This window comes from Balaenoptera acutorostrata, chromosome 1, assembly GCF_949987535.1.
Source record: "Balaenoptera acutorostrata chromosome 1, mBalAcu1.1, whole genome shotgun sequence".
Lineage (NCBI taxonomy): Eukaryota > Metazoa > Chordata > Mammalia > Artiodactyla > Balaenopteridae > Balaenoptera > Balaenoptera acutorostrata.
In genome coordinates this window covers 32,041,487-32,067,346 of record NC_080064.1, presented here as the reverse complement: position 1 = coordinate 32,067,346, position 25,860 = coordinate 32,041,487, and the positions used below count along the sequence as shown (strand labels likewise).

Below are 25,860 nucleotides of genomic sequence, written 5' to 3'. Positions count from 1 at the left end.
TTCAGAAATTAACTTAACATCTTCCTTTATATAAATTGGCCACAAATCATTCCTGAGAGAAATAAACCTTTGCATCAGTATTAGAGTAGGAAAACAGAAATTTTATATAAAATGGACTCGAATGTAGCAATCCAGTTGGAAAAAGAGAAGCAATCATAGTAAGTCTTAATTCTACATTTATATATAAACTCTTTTCCCTTAAATTTGTTTATTTAGAGTGGCTGAGGAGGGGGAGGTGATGAAGACTATGGGGGGGGGGGCTAAAGGCCCTCTTAGCTCTCCTTTGGGTTGCTACTACACTTACTAGACAGGAAAAAAGGCAAAGAATAACATAATTTCATATTATAATATATAAACTATACAATTAACATGTAGTTAAATAGGCAAAAAGCTAACCAAAGGCAATCTAAACCCTACCATCACCTCTCACCTCTCCAGTCACACAGCAAAACTCCTACTTTTTTTCTTTTTCTTGGCCGCCTGGCATGCGGGACCTTAGTTCCCCAACCAGGGATCGAACCCACACCTCCTGCAGTGGAAGCGTGGAGTTCTTAACCACTGGACTGCCAGGGAAGTCCCACAAAGCTCCTACTTTCAAACACAATTAAATGCCTACTGTGTGTGCCAGACAATGATCTTTACATACATAACTCTAATCCTCTCTAATTCCTACTCTTTCAAGTAGGAATTATCACCCCCATTTTATAGAAGAGGAGACTGAGACTTACAGAGATTAAGTAACTTGCTCAGGATTATACAGCTAATAAGTAGCAGAGCTGGAATTCAAACCCAGGCAACTTCAATTCCTTATCTGGTGCTTTTCCCACTAGTCCAGTGGCTTTCCAAATATCCCAAATCGCCTATCTATGCTTCATCCCAAGACCTTCAAGGAAGAGAAGACACAGAAGGGAGTCCCACTCCAACTGTTCTGAGTGAAACTGGTTTTCCCAGACGAATTAAAGCAACATAGGGGAGGTAGGGAAAGAGGCAGAGGTGAAGTGGGGTGAGAGAGAAGGGGAGAGGGGGAAGGGGGAAGGGGAAGAGGGAGAAATATGACCAAAGACAAAGATGGACATCAGTAAAGAAGTATGTGTGGGAGTTGCCCTTACAGCTAAAAATGAAACTGAATAAGGGCAGACAAACTCTGGCCAACAAAGATGACCTCAGTCAAACCTTTTTTCCTGATGATTTCCATTTCTCCCCTGTAAACAGTAGTTAAAATATCACTTAATCACTGCTTAATTATTCTCCACAAGTTCACTGCGCTTTAACTCCTTATATTCTGACAGTCTCCAGCATGCTCCTAGAAAATCCAGGAAGGGAACTAAAGAAACCATCAAGAGATGGCTAAAGCTGACAAGAAAGCAGAAGGAAACTTTCAATAAGCATAAGGCTCCAAAACCACTTTACCAAGCCGGAAGTATTATATTAAGCTCACAGGCCACCTGTTCCTTCAGCTTTCCAATCTGACACCTACTTCATGCCATGGCCATGGCTCACGCAGGGATTCCATGAATGAGACGCCAGACCAGATTTCACTCTGAGGGCCAGGGCTTTAAAAACGCTGGAATGTGCCCCATAAAGACGTGGGGTGTCTGGGCAGCTGAAAGCCCCCAAGGGAATTCAGTAAGGACAACTGCTTTCCCTCAGCCTGAGGTTATTAGTTTAAAAATAAATCTTGGTGACCCTCATGCCTTAAGAATCATTTGGGAAAGAATGTTGTTGAATCCAGCAACTATTTGTCCCATCAGGATGAATGAAAAAGAGGGGAAAAAGAGAGAAATGTTCTTGCCACCCCTCTCAAGGAGTCTGATATGACACGAAGATGAGGGAAATCCCCAGTCGGCTTCCCCAAGAACAAAGGCTTAGAGACTACAGGGTATTTCTATATTTCTTATATTTGCAGATTTTAGGAAGGATGTTCATACATGTGCAAATACTAAGATTATGTTCAGTATATAAAGTATTTTTTAAAGGAAACACTACAGTGTAACTGTAAGGCAGTACGCTGGCAGGCCGCTGCGGACTGCCTGTCTTACTGAGGACAGGGATACAACCTTAGACCTCATGCTCCTCTCCTGGAATTTGTACACAGAAGCAGAGGGGAATAACTGTTTCCCTGACAGCCTAGGTACTGCGGAAATCCCCTTCTCAATGATCTCATTTCTCAACTTGATTAAAATAACTACCACCCAGATTCTTGGAAATTGCCATTTTCCTTATTCAACTGGGAGCTTTATCACCATGGCAGTGCAGCTTTTCCTTTGAGCCAAATAGCTAAAGGATTTTAGCATTATTCTCACCCAAATGCTTCTGAAGACTTGAAGGTCAGTGGGAACAGCCTAAGGGTACTTCAGAAGGCAATGGCTCTCCCATTCACACAGCTGCTGGTGGAGACAGCAAAGTAAACAGTGCACAGAGCAGAACTGAGACTGCTCCACAAAGTCACATCGTGGAGCTCTTTGAGAGAAGGCTGCATTACGGATGCCAATCAGAAACTGGGCATGGGCCGTGCACATCTACCTTCCTCTACACAACCAAACCCTCCCACCACCACCACCAGCCCCCTCTCGGTGAGCAACAAAAATGTTAAGAACGTCACATGGAGTGGTTCCTGGGCCCCTCTTTGATGTTCCCTTCTTGAACAGCAAAATGATGACAGCCAGAGCCTGACATAGTTATTTGTACATTAGCCATCAATCTGGAAAACTCCTGTAGTATAAGAAACCCCATTAGGTGGTCCAACACCAGAGGCTCCACAAGTCTATCACGGCTGTTGAAGTTTTTGTTTTATTGGAGTGTTTAGTTGTTCATCTTTTTGTTTTGTTTTTAGTTTTACAGTTTTTCTGGGACAAAGAAGAAAGGTACCTGGCTGAAAATAACCCATTTTCCTTCCTTAGGATTGAGAAAACAAGGACTGCAGCTTTGAACTTTGTTACAATGTGATGTTTTAAACCAACAAAAGCTGAAGGAGCTGGGCAAACTCACAATGGATGGCTGGGGCAGGGTTGCAAAGGTCAGAACAACTGTATGATCCTCCCAGCCAGAAGCTCCTGCTGCCTCAGTGTCTGAACACACTGCATAAACTTCTCCCAGGCCCAACTGACTGCTTGATTTACATGAAGCAAGGGTTATCTTTTGCAAATCATTTTTCTCATTAGTTATTTTCTTCTGATAGCGCCCCCCCCCCCCCGCTCAAAAGAAATAGTTAAAAAAAATTTTTTTTTATTTTAGAAAGTACCTTGCTTAATACTTACCAGTAGAAAGGGGGAGGAAAGGGTATAAAGAACTCCATTTTCCCCACCTAACCTTTTCACTGAGTAAACACAACCGGCCCTTGAGACCCTGCGAAACCCCACCTTGCCCTATTTGAGTACTAAACTAGCATTCAGTACCTTATATTTTCAGATTTTTCCAAGGTCCCAATGAACAGCAATTCCATCTCCTCCAGTTCTGTGACCAAATCAGGACAAGAGAAATTACAGCCTCGCTGAGCTCGCTCTCTAAATACACATACTACCTTCTTTTCTCAGGTTGAACCAAGGGACCATGAGCCCCTTGTAAGCAGGGACTGTGTCGTCTCAACACCTAGTCATGTACCTTGCAAAGAGCGGAATTCAACAGATGTTTGTTGACCTTGACTACCCTTCTGTGTGCCAGCTGATTCCCTACACAAACCCTCGTCCTCCTGGAACTATGGTCACCAAACTCCCTGGTCTCAAACCTCTATGCCAGTGACAGTGATTCCCAGTCCTAGAAGTCGTAACACAGCTCTAAGTTTTTGTCAAGAGATGCCACATAATTCTCAAATAGATGCTTGACAAGGAACTAAATTTAACCCTCTTCAAGTTCATATTATCTAGCATTTCTGTTAAGGAAAGAAACTGAAATAAAATTAAACAAAAGAAAAGAAGTCACAATTCCCCAAAGTCTGGGAGAAGGGAAAAAAAAAAAAACAGTTACAAAGGACTGCTCCCATCCAAGGCTTCAAAGGCAAGCAATGTGATTAGGGGAAAAGGAATTCAACTCCAAGTCAGGAACCTGGGTCATGACGTTAGCTTGTCAATAATCAGCTGTGTGACTTGGGGAAAGTGTCCTTTGACCTCTCTAGGTGGGCTGCATACCTCGTCTATCTCTTCATGATACTATGATTTTGGGGTTGATCCATGTACCAACTAATCATCTAGAGCTAAAACAGTGATGCATAGTAGGTATAACAAGAATTCATTTCTAACTGGCCTAACACAAGCAGAAATTTTCTATTGAAGAATGACCTAAAGGGGAAAGAAAATGAAGGAAAGAAAGGGCCTTATATGCAAGGGGTAAGAACTGTTAAGTTAGCAGAAGACTGGAGAGGAGGAGAGTGGAAGCTATGACTACAGAATTAAATGAAGACTGTTAGAGGCCTTCCCCTCCCACTCACACTCTCTCCCCCAAGCCCCCTTTAAAGAATCCTGAACACTGAAAATAATTAAGAAATGCAACAAGCAGCCACACAGATAAGCATTTTGGATAAGAGAAGAATGCAGAGAGCTATAAGACATGTTTAGAAGAAGAAAATAAGGATTTAAAAAGTGAAGTAAGAAAAACAGAAAGCACAAAAGAAGGATACTGGAGAATCTCAACACACTTGCACTGAATTACAGAAACTTGACGAGAGAGAAATAATTTAAACACGTGCAGAGGTTTACTCACGATTCCACTCAGTGAGGTTTGACACCAAGGTGAGGTTATGTACAAGGTGAACATGAGGTGACAGGACTTGAATCTGAGACATCAGCAAGTCTTGGTTCCAGAGTACCTCTCACATTATGAGCACCTTGAACCCTGAATATGATTCTAGTGTTTGAGAACACTTATCCTTTCATATAAATTTCCCCCTGATTGCAGGCCAACTACTTCATATGGTGTTTCAACTCTGTCCTGGCATGTATACAAAACCGGGTTTATATACTTGGATTTATGGATCATTTGAGATATTTTTCAAGGATAATTTTGATTATTTGGGACTTTCACTATATGTGCTAACTTTAGAAATGAACCTCCTGCAAGAGGTGAGATGAGAGTTCACCTTGAGGGAAGGGGGGGGGGGTGGGGGGGGGGGCAGACATGGAAATCCTTCCTGAAAGCTAAAGGCAATACAGACAAGGGCAAGAAAGAGACAACAAATGTAAATTTCTGTCACTTCCTTAGCCACCCCCAGCAATCTGGGAAAGGAGGTGGCAGCTTTATAAAACAGCTCAGAGGCTTAGGGTGAGTCATTCAGCGGGTCACTTACTTACGGCCAGGGAAATGCAGTGGCCAGGCACTTTCTCAGAGCCTCCATTAATGACACTCCCCAGACCTGGTACTAAAGTCACTGGCACCAGCCCAGCCCTGAGGATGCCCCCTTTCCCTGCTAACATGCCTCCTGCTTCTCCCACTGCTGTATATTTGAAGGACCAGAGGCCCCTCCTCTTCAGCTTAGTTCAGGCTCTTCTGGGGCACAAGAAACCTCACTATCCTCAGTCAAAGACCAAGAAAGAAAGTCATTACCTGCTTTAGTCATGACCCACTCCCACCCAACAAACAGCAACTGCTTTTGCCAAAGAATAGTAAGTTCCTCCTAATGAAATGGATTCCCTTACTGACATTCAATTAAGGACACACTGAGCCTCTAAGAAGTGTTCACAGAGAATAAATCTTTCCCTTTGCCTCTGACTGATAAAAAGATCATGCCCAATGGGAATGTTTGCCTCCTTTTCACTCTAAAAAGACAAAGGCCTGACTCTGACAGCCCTAGCAAGCCACAGCTGGAATCAGGAAAATAAAGCTACACTCAGCATTTGCTACAGATAGGAGTAATAGTATTACTGAGATAGTTGTTGATATTTACTGAGCACTTACTAAGTGCCAAGCACTGTTCTAAGTAATTCCTACATATTACCTCATTCAAGCCTCATTAAAACTCTATGAAAATAGCACTATTATAATCCTCAATTTGTAGCTGAGAAACTCACCTAAAGAGAAAGGTTAAATAACTTGCCCACGGTCACACTAAGTGATAGAGTGGGATTCAAGGACGTCTGTATGGTAGGTCCTTGGGGAACTACTGTTTTGGATGGATTTCATAAAAGACAGGAAGAAAGAAAGGTTAGTAAAAGCAGTCACCAAAAATTGGACTGATTTTATTATTTTCTTTTTTTTTTTTTTAATCTCTTCACAAATGGGTGGCAGAGCATGATTAAGTCTCTCCTGGTTCTATTTAGCTATCTTTCCTTCTCCCAAGCACAGCACCTTCAGAGGCTCTGAAGTCTTCTCATAGCAGCTTAAGGGGAAAAAAAAAGAGAGAGAGAGAAGACAGCCTTCATCAAAAGCCCTTTTCTCCTGGCAAACAAAAGGCCTTGGTATTTCTACAGACAGACTGGTTATTCTTAACCCTAACCAAAGATTCTTTGGCAGAGAAAGAAATATGAAAATGTTAGGCTTGTGGGAATGGCGTGTGCTTTGGGCTTTTGTGTCCCACTCAGTAAAGCCAGCCCACTGAAACACAAACACAGCAGCCCCTCAGCAACTCTAGGCCAATTCCCTGAACTCCACGGTGTAGGGGGAGCGACAGCAGAGTCTCTATTCCTGGTGGTCTAACTCCTTTCTCCTCTACCTGACAGGGAATGTTCAACAGTTTTAAAAGTACACTAGGAAAAATGCATCTGAAGATACAAACACATAATGGATCAAGTTCTGACAGTGAAAGAAATGCAACACGTGGTAGGTGCAAGGGGCAGGGATTGGGCCTAACTCCGGTCCTCTCAGCAACCTCTGTGCTTCCTACCCCGAGTCAACAGTTCAGAGTTTTAGCACTTTCTTAAGCGTAACTGTTAAGATCTGGCAATTCAGTGCTTCCTCTACTTACACTGGATTTTAAAGACATAGTGTGGCCCTAAATGGCCTTAAGTGGTAGACATTTTCCCAGCAGGGTAAAGAGAAACGAAGACTATTTTATAAAACGGGTCAGTAAGGAAATAAAAAGGAGCGGGGGACAGTCTGCCAGAAGACAGAGTCCCAGCAGCACTAATCCCAGAGCTATCTGGGCTAAACTCAGCATCTGACACTCCACCCCCCATGCTCTGCATGAACATGGTAACTTCACTGTAACAAAGTGCCTGAAGCCTTTAGACCCAGGCAACAGCACCTTCCCCTTGCTGCTTTGCCAGGATATCGTGACTAAACCCACTCTGAGGCCACAGGCCCAATGGCATATCTGCTAGCAGCCAGGTCTCTGTCACAATAGGGGAACAAGAGCAGCTGTGTACGAGGAGTCTCAGCCTGGCTGTGAAATCCCCGGGAGGAAGCAGTCCCAAACCTTGAGGTGTTAAACCAAGAGGTAAGAAGGTCCTGTGTGGCTCAGGACTCTGAATCCTGACTGCCCTGGAAGCAGTTCCAGCATCTTGCTCCCAGGCAGGACCAAAGGCCTGTAGAGTAAAAGGTACTGCTTGGCCAGGCTCAAACCACTGGCAAGCTTCAAATGCCTGGCATATAGTAGGCTCTCAAATATTTGTTGAATGAATAAATGAATAAGACATTTCATCTTCAACTGCTATACTCAGTTCCTTCCTACACCCAAGGGGGTGGAGGGAGTTGTCAGAGAAGACTTCTAGACAGTACAGGGGGGGAAAAAAAAAAAAAAAAAACCTTTCTTTTCCCTGCCATTCCCTGGCGATCAAGCTCTTCTGTTGCAAAGTATAATGCTCCCTTCTGTATAAAAATCATTTCTCTCCTGTTCTCCCTGAGAGTTGGCTAACAGGCCACACTATCCTAATCGAAGACAACGGTTCTTCTGCAGCTGGTGTGCAACATACAGAGTCCTCTGAAAGAAGGCAGAGCACAGTTAGGGAGACGTCCATTGCAGCAGTTTTGATAACAGCAACAACTTGGAAACAATCCAAATACTCAACATTTAACATAATGGCTAAGTGAAACCAGTATCAATATTATAATGTAAAATTATAATGACTATAAGGAAACACTAAAAAATCCTTATAATGTCACAAGAAAAAGGCATATATATATACAACGAACTGAAAGAAGCCAAATATAAAAGGCCACCTGTTATATGAGCAAGCAGATTAGTGGTTGCCAGGGGTTGGGGGAGGGGAGGGGAGGGGAGGGACTGCCTAATGGGTATGGGATTTCCATTTGGGGTCATGAAAAAGTTCTGGAGCTAGATAGTCACGATGGTTGTTCAACACTGTAAATGTACTTAATGTCAATGAATTGTACACTTTAAAACTGTTACAATGGTAAATTTTATGTCATGAGTATTTTACCACAATAAAAAAACTGGATTGAAAAAAAATGTATATACAGACCAGGATCATAATTATGTAAAAGTAAATATGGATCAGGGCTTCCCTGGTGGCGCAGTGGTTGAGAATCTGCCTGCCAATGCAAGGGACACGGGATCGAGCCCTGGTCTGGGAAGATCCCACATGCCGCGGAGCAGCTGGGCCCGTGAGCCACAGTTACTGAGCTTGCGCATCTGGAGCCTGTCTGTGCTCTGCAACAGGAGAGGCCGTGATAGTGAGAGGCCCGTGCACCGCGATGAAGAGTGGCCGCCGCTTGCCACAACTAGAGAAAGCCCTCGCACAGAAACAAAGACCCCACACAGCCATAAATACATATACATACATACATACATACATAAAGTAAATATGGATCAGAAAGGAACACTGACAAGTCCCAACATCTGTTAAATTAAAGTGGGACTTCGCTGATGTTAGATGATAAATAAAAATCAGGAAAGGAAAATAAAAAGGCCTGAAGCATACAGCCAGCCCTAAAGCCACAATCACAAACCTGCAAATAAGTGCCTACCCAAGTGGCGGACAAGTTACATAGCTCACCAGGCGCCAAACAGCAGGTGTGTGTGCTATGGGGTGAGAGAGAGAGGTCTCAGGCCCTCTTCAGCCCAGTCCTCTAATCCCCCTTAAAAACACTCCCTAGGGCTGAGAAACCATCTGTTTCAACAAAGCCTAGAGCCCTACAAGCATATTAACTCCTTCACTGCTGACCTCTTACAGATGGGCTTCACCCAATATTAAGTGCTTTTCATTAAAAAAAAAAAATGCCTCTAAATGTTAGAATATAAGCTTTACCAGGAAAGGGACTTGATCTTGTCTTCTGGTATATCCTTAATACCCAGAATAAATCGATATCAGTGGATACTTAGTAAACTACTATTTGCTCCATGAATCCATTAAATGCCTCTGTCCTACAATAATTGTTTCATTTAGGCCTTGTTTTCTGAAGTCTCCCTCTTCTTTTCATTTGTCCTCACTTAAAGAGTCTGACCTGGTTTCCTCAAATTCAGTTGACCAACCAGTATTTGTCTGCTTATATACAGTGTAACTGGTCTCCACACTATGTGGTTTATTGCTGGACCCCTGTGCATAGCCCAGCACACACGGTAGGTGCTCATAAATATTTGTCAACTGAAAGAAGGATTTGCTTTTGGTCACCATACCTTGTAAGTACTTACGCTCAGTCTCCTCAAAAAGCTTACGGTTTCAATAGGAGACAAAACTAGAGTGTGGGAAAGTGACACATCGACGTGGACAATGATAATCGAGACGTCTTCGTGGAGAAGAAAGACCTGCAGTGAGGCTTGAAGGAATGGATGGATTTCAGTGAAGTATAAAGAACCAGGGCACTCCAGGTAAAGAGAACCGCACAGAAAGGGCAAGAGGAGATGAGGAGGCGGATCTGTCTGGGGCTAAAGGTGTGTTCCAGGAAATCATGTGAGATAAGCCTTGATAAGGAGGAAGGGGGTCAGAGCATAAAAGGTCTGTCTTACTTTGGGTAACAGAAAACAGTAGGAAGTAGCTGGCAGTGTTAACTGGAAGGGAGAGACAGGACACAGGAAACAAAATACGAGGCTGTCACAGTAATTCAGGCGTGATGTAATGAGTGACCGGACAAGAGTCTTGCCAAAGGGAATGGGGAGGAAAGGGCAAATTTAGGAGAAATTCTGAAGAAACAAAAGAACTCAATGACAGAATGAAAATGGGGGTTGATGAAGAGAGAAGAGTCAAAGATGTCTCCAGGGTTTCTGATCTCGGAGACTAGAGAATGTGGGAACAGTTGTCAAAAATGGGGAAGAAGGGGGGGAAGCCAAGCTGAGTTCGAAGCAGTATCCAAGTATGGATGTCCTGTACGCAGTTGGAAAAAGAGAGATTAAAACACTGAGAGATTTTTATACACATAATGGAATATTATTCAGCCTTTAAAAAGAAGTAAATTCTTCATATGCTAAACATGGATGAACCTTAAGGATGTTATGCTAAATGAAATAAGCCAGTCACAGGAGGACAAATGCTGCATGATTCCACTTATATGAGGTTTTTAAAGTAGTCAAACTTAAGCAGAAACTAGAATGGTGGTTGCCAGGGGCTGGGGGGATGGGGAAATGGGAAGTTGCTGTTCAACCAGTATAGAGTTTCAGTCCTGCAAGATGAAAAAGTTCTAGAGATCTCCTGTACAACAAATGTTCATATAGTTAATAAAAATTTGTTAAGAGGGTAGATTTCATGTTAAATAGTCTTTTTTTTTTTTTTTTTTTTTTTTTATTACTTGATTTTATTTATTTATTTATTTATTTTTGGCTGTGTTGGGTCTTCGGTTCGTGCGAGGGCTTTCTCCAGTTGCGGCAAGCGGGGGCCACTCTTCATCGCGGTGCGGGGACCGCTCTTCATCGCGGTGCGCGGGCCTTTCTCTATCGCGGCCCCTCCCGTCGCGGGGCACAGGCTCCAGACGCGCAGGCTCAGCAATTGTGGCTCACGGGCCCAGCTGCTCCGTGGCATGTGGGATCTTCCCAGACCAGGGCTCGAACCCGTGTCCCCTGCATTAGCAGGCAGATTCTCAACCACTGCGCCACCAGGGAAGCCCGTTAAATAGTCTTTACTACAATTTTTTTTTAATTTTTAATTGAGAGATTTTAAACAGTAGAAGACAGATATGGGAGTCTGCAATTTAAAAGAAAAGCTGGAGCCAGAAGAAATGGCTAGAGAAAGAAAAGAAGGTCAAGAGCAGCCTAATAATAATGCCAGCTATGTTTGTTATGTGTTTATGTGCCAGCCTTGTGTTAGGAGCTTTACCTATGCCATTACTTTAGCCCTCACAATTTTATGTGGGAGATATTATTATCCCTGTTTTACAGATGAGAAAATTGAAGCTCAGAGAAAGTGAGTAGCTTGTCTAAGTCACTCACCTGGTAAATGTAGAAACTGGGATTTTAACCCAACCTAGACTGGATCCAAAGCCCATGTTCTTCCCACCTCCCCACACTGCCTCACCCCTTAGCAAACTATGAGAGTGAGTCAGAAGAAGGAAAAGATCCAGCAAAGGCAGACAAACAGCAATCAGATAGGTAAAGGAAAACCAAGAAATGCCCTCATTGAAGCTAATAGAATATTTTAAATAGGTAGGGATGTGATCAACAGTGTCAAACGCCAACACTCAACATAGAATGAAGTCAACACATGAAATCTCTCTGTAGAGTCATGTAAAGATGGAGCCCTGGGCCAGGTACTGTAGTCCAGAGAATTTCAAAGAAACAGAAGTCCTACCCAGACCTAAATGGGCCTCTTCTCTCCCTCTTATCACTGACAGACACCTGGGGCTGCTGGTCTCAGCTACTCCACAGGCTTCATGCCAAGGTGCATCATCTGACCAGTCCCAGGAAATATCAACCCAAACACAGAACATTGCACAACCCGGGGTCGGGTTCAACTTGAGCTGTGGGGAAAGTGGATCTTCACTCAGGCTATAGTTCAACAAAAATTTGTTTGTTTCTAAAACCAAACTCTCTTTTAGAAGAATTTCACATGCCTGCTCTCTTTATTTCTTCTCTTATCCTAGACAAATAAAATCAGGTACATACAACCCCACCTTAGCTGCAGCCTTACCTCCCTATAAATAACCTTTCATTCTGCTGCCAAGAGTTATACTTCTCCCCCACCAAAAAAACTCCTGTTTATATCATTCCTCTGCCTTAAAAATACTGAGTGCCCCCTACTACCTACATTATTCCTTAGCCTTTTATAACACAGGCTCAACTTTCCATTCTAGCCTAAACAACTACCCATTCTCTCCAGCTTCCTACTTCACAACACTTCTCACCTTCCCCAGAGGAAACAGAGACCTTCATGAGTCTATTCCTTTGCACACCCTGTTGTCGTCCCAGAATATCTTTTCTTCCTTTTTGACTGGCAAACTCTAAGTTCAAGATTCAGCTTAAATACCAACTCCACTGTAAAGTCTTCCCAATCCCCCACCATCTGCCCCTAGTAATCACTCCACCTCTGTCCTCACAGCACTTTGTTCATATTTCTATAATAGCACCAGCCACAAATGTATTTATATATCTCCATCCCCACTAGGCTGTGTATAGGACTGACTACCCCTCAAGGACAGGGACTGTCATTTATCTTCATATCCCCAAGGCCTTGTACAGGGCCCGGCATAGAGAAGGTTCTCAACGAAAAGAAGGAAGGAGACAGATAATGGGGGCTTCCAGTGAAACAGACAGGAAGCATGAAACATTATCAGCGAGTGAAATAGTTAATTGATAACAAATTGTAAAAAATGATCTTCCACATCAAAAGATTCCAAAATACATCAAACCAGCAAGTCTAAAAGGTTCCTGCCACCCCACAATGAGCAAAAGACACTGTTTAGCAACTGGTATTCATTCAGAGGGACCATCCCCACAGTTGTTGTAATGAGGTACATACACAGTTAGGACAACTAGCCTGGGGTTTCTCTGGGAGAGTAGCCAAAAGAAACTGTGGCAGAATAGTGCAGACAAGAGCCTTACCTTTCAGAACTGCCTACTTCAAAAAAACACAAGACCAAGGATGGGAGGGAAATGATAATTTATTCTTTGTTAGCATATAGGCTCACTCTTAGAGAAAGAGGGAGAATATAACACTCATCTCCTGTTGTAACCAAAAAAAAACAAAGCCCCATCCCACCACAGGACTAACCCACACATTTGAGAGTCTAGAGTACTAACCATTACATCATGGAACCCCATATTCCCCACACATTTCAAACCAGCACAGAATGCCCCTCTCCAGCCCAGTGGCAAGCAGTAAGCCTAAAAATATACAATTAAGGAGGGGATATACTTTAATAGTGCAAAACTGCCAAGCATCCAAAAAGTATAGGATATACTGAGGGTCTAGTAGGTGTAAAAGGTGTTGACAGATCTTACCCCAGAAGCATGCAGACTCCTGAATTCCTTGCAGAGGAGAGAACCAACCCATTGTGATAGGTTTGCTTAAGGGCTCTGGGAACGAGAGAGGCAGGCAGTTCTCACTGGGAAGGATGCAATCCTGGGAGTGACTCAAGCCATCTTCCACCATCCTGGATGCTGTCGGGATGTTCTTATTGACCCCGGCACACAAAGCCCCACACATGTGTCTTCCTTCTCTCAGTCCTCAAGCTAATCCCCAAACACCGTCATCCAGTCTATCATCAGCTGGAAAACCCCACATTGTCTGCTGCAGGATGTCAACTCCAAGTCAGAAACAAGACTGTACTCTCATCATAACCTTAAGGGCTGTCAGTCCCAAGTAACAGAAGCCAGTTTGCACTCGACTGCAGTATGTTGATTTAAACACACAGCACCATTTCCATTTCTTCCAGAGGCAGACACCTACCATAAGCAAGCGTGATGACACAGTAGAATTTGTCAGCCTATTATATCAGGTTAAGCTGGCGCAATTTACTAGGTACATGCTAGCTTAGTAACAACAGCAAAAGAAAAAGAGAATCTCAACCTTGTACCAATCTGGGGTTCCAATATGGGATCTCTATACAGCATTGATTAGGTCATTCTTGGTACTACAGTTTCCAGATCAACATTATGGATCTCTCCTGATAGAAAAGGAAGAGGTACTACGGTGGGGAGAATCAGTGAAGCCATTTTTCAATGAAGGTTGGAGCTGCTGGGGAAAAAGCTTCAGAGTAAGACAGTGCAGTGATATGATGATGACATGTGGGAGCTGCTAAGTGAGAGAGACGCTTGGCACCTGTCCCATGATGAAATTAACTGGATAATAAAACATCTGAACCAGCTGGCCACTAAGCTCTAAGACAGGGCTGTCCCCGGAAGGCAAGGGCCGAGAGCCATCAGAAAGGTATTTAAAGGGCTACAGGTAACCTCAGTAGCTTTTAAAGGTGAAATAAAGTTAAAAACCAACATCCAGAGCTCTGAATATATGTATTAAGACCAGTAATTCCACTTCTAGAAATCTATCCAAAAAATATAATCAGAGATGCACAGAAAAGTTTATTTACAAGGATGTTCATTATAATATTATAGCACTGAAAAATTAGCAAGGTACACGCCCCACAATTGGGGGACGTTAAATAAATGACCCTTACATTTGATGAAATTCCACACAGCTGTTAAGAAATGATATTGCAGACAAATAGTTAAAGGCATAAAAAAATAATACTCACAAAATAATAAATGGCAAGACAGAACTAAATTACGATAACAAATATATAAAAACACAACATTATATACAGAGAGAGAGATAGAAAAAGACTTGATGAAAATACGATAAAATAGGAACATACTGATCTTTGGGTTGTAGGATTTTAGTAATTTGGGTGTTTCGTTTTTCTATTCTTTCTATGAGGACAAACTACCGCATCTATTTAATTGCAGGGGGGCGGGGGGGAATCTAAGTTTTTTTCCCTAGGGTTCTTTATTAGTCACACTGAAGAGGGGAGAAAAGTCCCCCAAAAAAGGCCACTTTGGGAGGGCCCATGTCAGGATGTGAGGGCTTGTCCTGCTAGCCCAGATGTGCCAACTGGGAACAGGCTTCCAGGCTGGTCAACTGAGTGGATGTCCAAAGTAAAGCTGTAAGATAATGAGAAAGATGACTTGGCAAACACATCAGAACTAAGAGAACCAAAAATAAGCATGCCTCCTCAGGAGTCACCTAGTTCACTTATTCAACAACGTTGCCGCTGCCCAAAGTATACCTGGAACCCCTCCTTTGGAAGTGCCTACAGACTAGTAGTACCGTCTTTCCAATGTCTTCCAGAGCAGTACATTTCCTTCTTTGAGACTGGAGTTAATGTTTCAAAGAGCCAATCTTGGATAATATCATTTTTTGACCAAAAATTAGGTACGACTATAAAATGAGTATGGAATTTCTTATGGGCATCACAATCTGGCGCTGAAGAGAAAAACTACAAAAAGGATTTTATAAATGTATAGAGCATGGGCACCATTGTCAGAGTTGTTTTGGTATTTTTCTTTTTTTAAACTGTCTTTGGTGACTACTGAAGGACACTTGGATACATGAGTTTAGTGTAATTCAGTTCTTCAAATGTTTCTTTCATGCCTAATTTGTGCCAGGTACTATGCTGGGTCAGGAAGATACAAGAATAAATGAGACACAGTTCCCACCTTTAGCAACAGTATAGCTAACATCTCCTGGGATCTTAATCTGTGCTAGATGTTATTACATTTACTGTCTCATTTAACTGGTGAGATAAATTCTATTATCATCCCCATCTTACAAATGAAGAGAAAAAAAAAAGAGGTTTACAGAAGTTACAGGAAGCTTGCCCAAGAAGTAAAGACTACCAGGAAAAATCAAATGTTTAATAAAGTAACTATACCATAATGTGATATCCTTAAAATAAATATGTTTAAAGTGCTATAGTAACACAGACGAGAAAGAGAATAAATTATATGTGGAACTGCAAACAAAACAAACAAACAAACAAAAAACCATGGGGGGAAAGTAAGATTGAGCTAGGCACTAAAGGACAACAGAAGTTTGACACAAGGAGAAAAGGATAGTGGTCTTCCAGGCAGAGGGAACAGGACAGTATATATATGCAAAGGAAGAGAAGGGTGAAAGTACATGGGTATGTTGGGGTACATTTGCTTTAAAAAGTCAGCTATTATCCCACAGACCTATCACAAATTTTTCTTAGCAAAGGCTAGAGAACCACTTTCTCATTACTCAACCTCACCTACCTCTCTGCCTCCCTAATTAATCCCTAATTACCAGTCACACCACAGGCCTGGGCTCTGCCAAAGGGCGGGACTTGGGCCAATAGTTCAACCTCTCGTGCCCACAAAAGTGGTGCATCTAGGCAGAAATCATTCAACAGCTGTGGGTGCTGGCAAGCTTGACAAATAAAGGTCAACGCCTTCCAGAGGAAACAGGAGCAATGGAATATACTGCACCTCAATCCTGGCATCAAAGCATCAAAGATTCACAGGAAATTGGAGACAGGAACTTCAAGACTTACACAATGTCTCTATTCTCCCACAGGGCTCCCTTGAACAGTTACCCACTAGATGGAGGAGTGCTGCAAGCTGAACCATGTCAAGAAAAGCAAAGTCAGTAACTAAACAAAGAGGGGAGCCAATTACCTGCTTCTGTCAGGCCCTCCAGAATACACAAAGGTACAGGTGAGATGAAGAAGGGGAGTAGCTATTCACCATAATCAGGGGACAGTGGGTGAAACTCAACCCAGAGGAGAGTTTGACAAAGGCCACGGTTTGTGTCTAAATGTTGGCCTGTCAACTCAGAGTTGGGGGAATACTTATCTAACACCTGTAGCAATGTTCCAGAAATGATTATAAGGACTAAACCAAAACAACTACATGCCCTCGTTCCGGGCACCTCTCCCACCCGAAAAAGAGTCAGGTTCTGAGAGACAAGGGAGTTAATCAGATGCTTTCTTTGAGTGAACAGGACAAACTGCTGTATATTATACATTTTATGCCATAAAGACTATTATACAGTGTATATATGTGAATGAAAGATTAGAAAACAGAACACAGTTCAAGGAGGCTAGTGTGGAGAGAGAAGATCTATTGCCCTCACTCCAAAGCACCATACTGCTGCTGTCGCTCAGAGGAAGGTACCAAGTGTGTTTCACACATACACTCAGTCAGACTTGGGTATTCTCCCTACTTCATATGGTCCCCAGTATCAGACAGCTACACAATACAGCCATCTCGGCTGCTATACTCCCAGGCACTGTTATCTCCTCAGCAGGACAGATGACCCTGCTCTCGGGCCAGCCAAGCTTTGGTTGTACCACTGTAAAGAGCCTATGTTATGGGAATATTATAAGCGCTGCACGGATTAATACAGGGAAGTGCTCAGAACAGTGCCTAGCCGATAACTAACATTTGCTGAGTGCATAATATTTTTAAGAATATCACTAGTGCTGCTGTCTTCCAGTCTCAACAATCAGTGAGATCAAGTAAGACCTGGAACCAAACATGTGGATGGGTGACTAGGGCTACAACTCCTCAGTCAGAGGGTGCCCTAATCCAGCTCATCCTGGACCAGTGTGGGCACAAGACTCATTGTGATTCAAAGAAGTCTCTGGGAGGAACAGGAGAAAGAAGAGGTAGAACATTTGGTAAATTCCGACCACATACCAGACACTGAACTAAGTGCATATGTCTTCTTAATTATGTCCACAGCAGTAAGTGTTTCTGAGTTCACCTTAGACGTGCAGAGCCAAAATAACATGGCAGACAGCCCCAGTGTCTGGGTAGGAAGAGTGGAGCGGGAGCTGCTGTGGTCATTTCTCTTCTCTGGTTTCCGCCCCATACAGGACACCCACTATGACAGGTACATCTAGTCTGTCACTCATTCATTCCTAGCCATGTTTTTCATTCATTCCTAGTAAAAACAGGGCAAAGGAAGGAGAAAAACAAACAAACAAACTTTATAGGTGAACTGAGAAAACAAATGATTGCCAAGCTGGTTTCAATATAACGTCTTCCAAAAGCAAAAATATGTATGTAGCGTGTAACTTCAAACCTCTACAGCCCTGAGAAGATCAAATCAAGAGCTACTTGTTCCATTAGTCCCCTGAGAAAGTCAGGAGAGTTACAGGAAACTGGGGACCAAAACAACTCCTATTTAGGGAGTAAACATCCCATGCATGTTTTATGGGAGGAAAACAAGAAGTGCCCCCCACCCCTGCACTTTGTTCCTGAAGCACATACAGCAGAGGAAGACAGAGTTATGAGTGGAATGGTCTCCTGAGAACCTCAGGAATCCACTTAGGTCACTGCTAAGCCTGATCCACATAGGCTGTGGCCATCCTATTGTGGTTCACTGCTCCTGTAAACCCTTGACCAAAGGGGAACCAAAAGGAAAAGTTATATTAACCCCCTATAGTTTCCACCCACCGCCAATACGTCTTTAGAAAGTTCTGGCCCTTTATCAGAAGAATGACAGTAAGGATAACAGGGAATAAAACTATATTAAGGAGATCAGCGTCCAAGGAGAGGCCTAGGATTCCTACTCTGAGGCTTTTCTTCTCCTGAAGGAATAGGCAGGTTAATTAAGTTTGATAACCCTTCCATGAGTTTTGTAAACACAGGAGAAAAAAGGCTCCTGCTGTTGGGTGGGCTTCATGCCCAGGAATACAGAAGGATCCCCTAGGACAGGAAAGAGGGCAAGAAAAGGGGCTCTTGTACGGGACAAGGGTACAGTCCTGCACCTTCGTACAGTCCCCAGCAAGGCCCAGGAACCAGAAGAGTCACTGAGAAGCGCCACTGGTTTCTGTCCCCACCTGCCATCTCTCCCCCATGAGTCTGGATAAAGGAGTTCAGACTCTTCCTGGCCTCTCAAAACTTCCTTTGACAGGGAAGCAACAGTTGATGTTGCTCATTCTTGCTAAGACCTGTCTGATGTGTGATGAGCTTGGAGAGCCCTCAACCTAAAAGCGACTGGCTCCAGCTGTCAGAAGTTCTGGAAAAAATGTTTGTATGGCATGGGGGGAGAGACAAGGGAAGAGAAGATAGAGATCAATGGAACAATACTTTTTAGTTGTATATCCCTTTGTAGCATACAAAGCTCTTCATGTATATGTTCTCTTAGAAACTGTTCTTCTACAGATAATGAAAGAAAGTAAAATACCTATAGACCCTGGCAGGATGTGAGTCCAGATCGCCTGCCATCCCCCTCAACCCTGAAGGAAGCAACTTTACCCTTTTCCTCTATTTCCCCTGACTCTCTCCACACCCCATGGTCACTCTGGGTCCAGAACCCTGACTGCCAATGGAAGAGGGATGGTTTGAGCAGTTTCCTAAGAGATGGAAATAAAACTACCTATTAATAAGAAAAAGGGAAGTAAAAAGATTTCATTCATTTTCCTCCTTAATAGCCAAAAAGAGTCTTGCATCATCATACCTGACAGCATTTTTCTCATATATTATATAATCAGTGAAAAGTTTGCCAACCATGCAAACACTAATCCCTTTAAATATTATTTTAGTAAAAAGCTGTCCCTTTTAAAGTCACTGATTTACCCTTTACAATGGCGTCTCTGCCCTATCAACCTGCATTCCTCCTCCCCTCCACAACCATTCCCGACTCCGTGTTCTCTCACCAGATGGGGCTCTGACTCACTGTAGACACAGGAGAGTGGAAAATCTGGCCCAAGAACCCCAGCTACACCTAGGTGAGGCTGCAGGGCCCAAAGCAGGAGCCCTCCGCCCACCCTGCCGGGAGCACCCTGAGCGCTGCTGAGTTCAAGGGGCCGAACGTGGCTTCAGTGCTCATTCAAGCAAGAGAACAGGCTGCGGCTGGAGCAGCTGAGAAGATTCCCTCCCGTCACCCACTACTGCATTTACAAACTCTATTCCTTCTATGTAATTGCCCAAACACAGAAAACACTATGGCCAGCTCTGAGTCAGAGGCCTTTCTAAGCCCCTAGGGATTGATGGAGAGTAAAGACCCCATACAACACACACCACAGCAAGTGTTCACACAAACAGCAAGGACAAAAGGCGGGGAGCCAGAAGCCCTGGAATACCTCTCAGGTTGTTGAGCCCCTCCAGGAACTTCTGGTACTTGTAAGCGTTCATGCCCCGGGCTTAGCTGTGTCGGCTCAGTGGCTGGAAGTAGGCACCTTGGCACAGTGACAGCTGAGAAGGGAGAGCTCCACTGCCGTCTCCTAGCCCCCAAGAACTGGACTTTGACCACACTTGCAAGTGACGTCACCAGAGGAGCCTCATTACATTACAGCCCTTTGTGCGCCCTCATTTGCTGCAATGAGCGGAAACACCTCCCCAGGATAGGCCAGCCCCTCCTTTGTGCAAATGAGTCAGGAGACCACAGCAGCCCCTGCCTATCATCTGCCACCTCATCTGCTACCTTCTCTTTAGACACCAGCCCAGGCTCCACTGGGATTACTGCTCCTCTGGTTTAAACTCTAGGGAGAGAGGCTTAAATGCTTCTCAGGACACCAGTTAGGGGCTCATCTAACATATGAGAATGAAACTTTTAAAGGGCCACACTCACCATAAGAATGTCACAACACGAGTTCCTGGGCAAATATCACATGGCAATGAGACAGGTTTTACAAAATAAACAGCCAACCCTGCACGCCCCTCACAGCAGTCATGTTTACAGACTGGAATACAGCCACACACAGACGAGGCACTGCATATGAACACAGTCCGGAGAGAAGCAGAAACTGTTCTGGGACGCCACTCCCCAAATGCTAAAAGCCCAATTCAGGGAGGCAAGAACTTCCCCAAAAACAACAAGGGAGAAAATGCAGCCCAGACACCACCCGCATTCTCCCCATTCTGGGGCACTGTTTCACTCGGCTAATTTGTTTTTAGTTTGCTTTAGTGATGTCAGTAGCTGATGCAAGTTTCCTTCTACTCCATCAGCCTCAAAAAGATGACTAACCCCCCAAACACACACACACACAATTGTCACAGGCTCTTAGGATAAACTACACAGATTATAATTAGAGGAAAAAATTAGCAAATTTCTTAAATTTCTTCAAATTCCTTAGCATCTTCAAATTCCTTAGCATCTTTAAATTTCTTAGCATCTTTGTTGTAAGGCAAAGTAGTTCATCTGCACTGTTATATTCATCTTTGAAAATGTTTTTATGAAAGTAACATGTGAAAGTAACATACATATGAAAGTATGTAATTTTCATTTACAGATGAGAAAATACACAGAGTTAAGCAAACTAGCCAAAAGTCACACATCAGGCCAATAAGACAGCATGAAAAGAACATACATTTCCCAAACCTGAGCTAAGTATCCATGAGCAACAACCAAGTCAGACTCCACTGAACAACCCCTCATAAGAAAGACACCCCTCTCCCAGGTCTGAAGTTTTTCAGAGTAACCTGTCAGGCAGGCTGCCATTCAGTGACCTGGAAGAACTCACAGTGTGCCAAACACAATGTTCCACAGAACTCCCAATGATGCAGGCTGGATACAGGTGGCGAAACTGTATAAGTAGCATTGTGAAAACAAAGAGAAAAGGGAGGATGTCTACTTGAAAAGATCAGGCTAAATAAAATTAACAGCTGCTAAGATAATGGAAAGGGAAAATCTCTGGATAATAAAAATAACCAACACAAGCTTTTGTGCCTTCCTATGCTACTAGTCGGTCAACAGTGCCAACAAGGTAGCCAGCCACTGTGCAGATCTTGAGTGTTAGGAGTCACGGGGCACACAACACATGGTTTCTTTTCTCAAAGAACCATTTAATGGGCAAGGTTAAAAGGGAGTTTAATGCTTACAGAGCATAACAGACAGTGGGAAACAGTAAACACATACACGCACAACACCAAATATAGATTCTACAACATACTACTCTGAGAATCAAAGTGTCTTTGAGGTCACCTAGTCCAACAGACCAGGTGCCTTGGATTCCTCACCTCTGAAATGAAGCTGTGGATGAGAAAGGCAAACATTAAATGACAGTTCAGATCACATACGTCTGTTTCCTGGCTTTATTCTACTATTTCTCCTGGAAGAGTATGGATAAGAGAGCACAATGGAAATAACTTTGGTTATAGAGTCAAGATACCTGGATTCCAGGGTTTATCTCAAGATCCAACTTTGCCATTAACTAGCTATGTGAGCAGGAGCTCCAAATTCCTATAAAATGCTAGTTCTTGTTTTGTTTAGTTTTAGGCCACAAACTCCAGTCAGAATCTGATGAAAACTAAAGATACTCTCCCTAGGAAAAGGCACATATTCACCCACCTACAAACTTTTGTTTACAAGCAGATAGGGGTTAGTGAACCATAGGTAAAGAACCTCTGAACTGATTTCTAAGACCTCCTCTGTGTGAAGATCTGAGAGCAATTAACATAGAACAATCTGAATGTAAGTACTGAAAAGAACAAGGTGTAAAGGAATGATCAATCAGCCCGGCAAGAGCTGGGCCCCCTTCCTTTAATGCCCCCATAAAATTCTGAGACTCCTCCCACCTAAGGGAGGAAAGCAGCCCAGACAACAGGAATCTAACAGCAGGAACAACTGACTTTTAAAATAGCCACTTGAACTAAGTGCATTTAAAAGGCAACACATGCTAGTCTGTCATTTCCTCTGCATGTTTCACCACTGAAATTGTTTAGTAACATTTTATCAGATAAAAATTAAACAAAAACAAGGATGTTTAGAACTATGAAGTGAGTGATGGTTAACTTGAGGCTCTTGGGAAGCGGGGAGGGGGGACAGTGGCCTGGACTCCAGTTGTTTTCTTGCACACCAGGGACCTTTCCCCAGAATCAGAGCATTTCAAAGCACCATAGTCCAACAACTCTCTGTGCTCCTCGTGGCCATTCATCTTTTATCCTCATAGGTCCCATGATGGCAAACAGTGAGAGGTAACCTCGGGTGGTAAGAGAGAGTCTGCCCTAAGTTCCAGACAGAGACAGACAAATGTGAAAGGCTCAGGATCTGGCAGTCTAACAGACACTCTGGCCAGCTGCTGACAAGGGGGAGCCCTGCTGTCTCCAACAGCCTTTACAAAGGCGCAGACACCAAAGAGCTGAGTGGAGCTTGACTGAATGCAGGCAGATCAGGAAGTCCAGACTTCAGTGCATGAGGTGTGGTCCTCAGGGCTGCTGACTCTATAGTGACAGGATGACAGCTAAAAAGGAATTACCTGCCCTGCCCTCGGGTGGGCTCAGGGACGCTGGAGCCCAGGTAGAGAGAAGGCCTGAGTCAGATTTAGGATATTACTCCTGAAACAGGAGAGCAAGTCTGCCAGCAGAGTTTCAGCTGAGCAGAAAGTTCGAGGCCCAGAAGGAGAGAACAAGTCCTATGTTGGAGTTCCCACAGTTCCCCAAAGCCTCTAGAAATCAAGACCTTCCATATTCCTTTGTGGCAACCTTTCTCTTAAAAACAAAGGTTGTCCTCCGACAAGGCACCCTCACGTCATCAGGGTCAGTGACACTAAATATGCACAGTCAGTTAAGGAATTCACCCATTCCACACACGTCTGCTGCATACTCACCATGCACCAGGCCCCAACCTACGTGCCTGGGACACAGAACTCAGAGCCTAAGGAGAGAGCAGAAGGAAAAAGGAAGGAAACTGTCTCCTCAGACTCAGAGAAGATAAGGGTCATGCGTGGTCAAAGTGAAGGCCCAGCTGCTCACTCTCAACACCAGCCCTGAAGACAAGAGGTCTAGAGACATGAAAGGTAATGGTGCTTGGGATTTCCCTGGTGATGCAGTGGTTGGGAGTCCGCCTGCCAATGCAGGGGACGCAGGTACGATCCCTGGTTCGGGAAGATCCCACATGCCGCGGAGCAACTAAGCCCATTCGCCACAACTACTGAGCCTGCGCTCTAGAACCTGCGCTCCACAACTACTAAAGCCTGTGCGCCTACAGCCTGTGCTCCACAACAAGAGAAGATGCTGCACCACAACGAAGAGTAGCCCCCGTTGGCCGCAACTAGAGAAAGCCCGCGCGCAGCAACAAAGACCCAACGCAGCCAAAAATAAATAAATTTAAAAAAAAAAAAGGTAATGCTGCTTAAAGACATCATTTTCTTTGAGGCAGGACTGACACCCTGACAGCCAGTTGCCACCGTTACCCCCAAGCAGCTGCTGACCCAGGAAGACAACAAAAATGTTTCCAGTGACTTAAGAAGCCAGTAACAAAAGCAGGTGCCAGGTTCACAGTCCTATTCAGGGAGCAACAAAGATCACTTTCTTCATTGTCTCCCCTGGCAGCAGTGTCTGATGGAGCACGGGGTTGAATTACACCTTGTCCCACTGGTCCTATACAGAGAAAATGAGTTTACCATCTGAAGAAGGGTTGTCCCCAGGGCCAAGGCTGTCTCTGCAGGGCTGAGGAACTGAAGACAAAAGAAGTCAGACCTCTTGCTTAGAAGGAAAGGACTGAAAGGGCAAGACAAAGGGAGGTTGTAACGGGAACTAAGTGCGGGTCCAAGGAGCTCTGTCCACCCTGCACTCAACCATGGCCTGGAGAGGTACTTTGTGTGGTCAGACCTATACTAAGGCCCGACAACAGGCTTAAAGGGGGTTTGTGCTTTAGGCCATGGACCCTCAAATCAGCTCCCTCTCCTTGATCCTTTTCTTCTTGGCTGTGTGGTCCATGGAGAAATGGGTGAATCCTATGCATCCTCTCCTCCCTACGGTGATTACATAATAGTACAAGTCCAAACAAGGTAAAAAAAAAAAAAAAAAAAAAATGAGCAATTGGGAGGGAAGGCAGAAATACCTGCTTCTAGGGTGAATCTGAACCTGCATGACCTCAGATTATAGCCCCAACTGAAACTAGGTTTATAAAATCATAAAATAATGTAAAAGCCTCATTGCTGGGCACTCTGAGGACCTACGAAAACGGTCAGAAGCAAGAGTCACCTACCACTGGAAAAAGGTTAGAGGTCTCCAGCAGAGAGACGGGAGGGAAGGAAATTTATCTCAACAAAAGCCTACTGAAACGGCTGCAGGTATGCAGGTGTAATAGAGATCAACAGCTTCCCCCCTCCAAGAACAGTCTCTCTCATCAACTCCATCAGGACCCAGACACAGCAGTACCTCCAAGTCAGTTAAAAGTAGGTGCCTGCTCAGGAGAACCACATTTAGTTATTCTGACAAAGGTGGGTGCGATGCTGTGCTTCTGGCTCAATTCACCTGGGCTCCTCCACCAGCAAATAAAACGGGTCTCCAAAAAGACAGGCCACCAACTTCCGGTAGCATTTCTTTGTTGCTTTTGAGCAGAGAAAGGAGGCAAAATAAACATTTTTGAGAGTCAGATTGCAGGCACTAAAAATAACACAATGGAATTCTCCTCTGAAGCTGTCTTTTGCTAACAATGAGGTTATACATATTTTTTTAAGTTCAAGACAGACTGCTTAGTGGTGATTCCAGGATGGCAGGGTATGAGTTCTGAGAAACTTCTTACTCTGAGTCTAAGATAACATACTGTTGGAGTACCCTACAATGTTAAGGAGGTACTAAAAGCATCTAGCAGACAGAACCTCAGTGAGGGTGTCAGCACAACACCTGTTTAATGAGTAGTGGGTACATGTGTAGAGGATACATATGTATATGCTACAGTATTATCTATACTTGTTTATATGCTTGAAATAGTCATAATAAAAAGTTAAAGCAATGGATGAAACTATCCATCAAATTTACAAATATGCATATCCTTTGATCCAACAATTCCACACCTAAGAATTTTTCCTAAAAATATACATATGTAAAATGACAAATGTACAACAAAGTTTTTCATTTTAGCATTTTGTAAGAGCAAAAGATTGGCAGCACCCTTAATGTCCATCAATAGGGAACTGGCTAAATAAATGATAGTACATCCATACAATGAAATAATAAGCATGGAGGAAAAAAAGGTCTATATGTGCTGATATGGATTAATAGTCAAGATACAATAAGTAAAAGAAAATGTCAGAACAGTGTGTATAGTACCTCTCATTTACGTTTTTAAAAAGAGGAAGGAGGAAGAATATATACAATTGAGATTCCACAAAGACAGGGATTTTTATCTGTTT

At 43.6% G+C, this 25,860-nt stretch overlaps 1 protein-coding gene across 2 annotated transcripts in view; it reads right to left on the bottom strand.

Annotated features, from left to right (window-relative positions):
- The window catches only part of MACF1 (microtubule actin crosslinking factor 1), a 329,628-nt gene that overhangs the window by 262,987 nt on the left and 40,781 nt on the right, over positions 1-25,860 (bottom strand). The window contains exon 1 of one of the 2 annotated variants that reach the window (XM_057535517.1): positions 19,864-20,016. The exons of the other annotated variant lie outside the window; for it this stretch is intronic. Coding sequence (XP_057391500.1) covers positions 19,864-19,915 — 52 coding nt within the window. The 5' untranslated portion in view covers positions 19,916-20,016. Of the gene's footprint in view, positions 1-19,863; positions 20,017-25,860 lie in introns of those variants that run through there. 2 annotated transcript variants of the gene reach the window in all.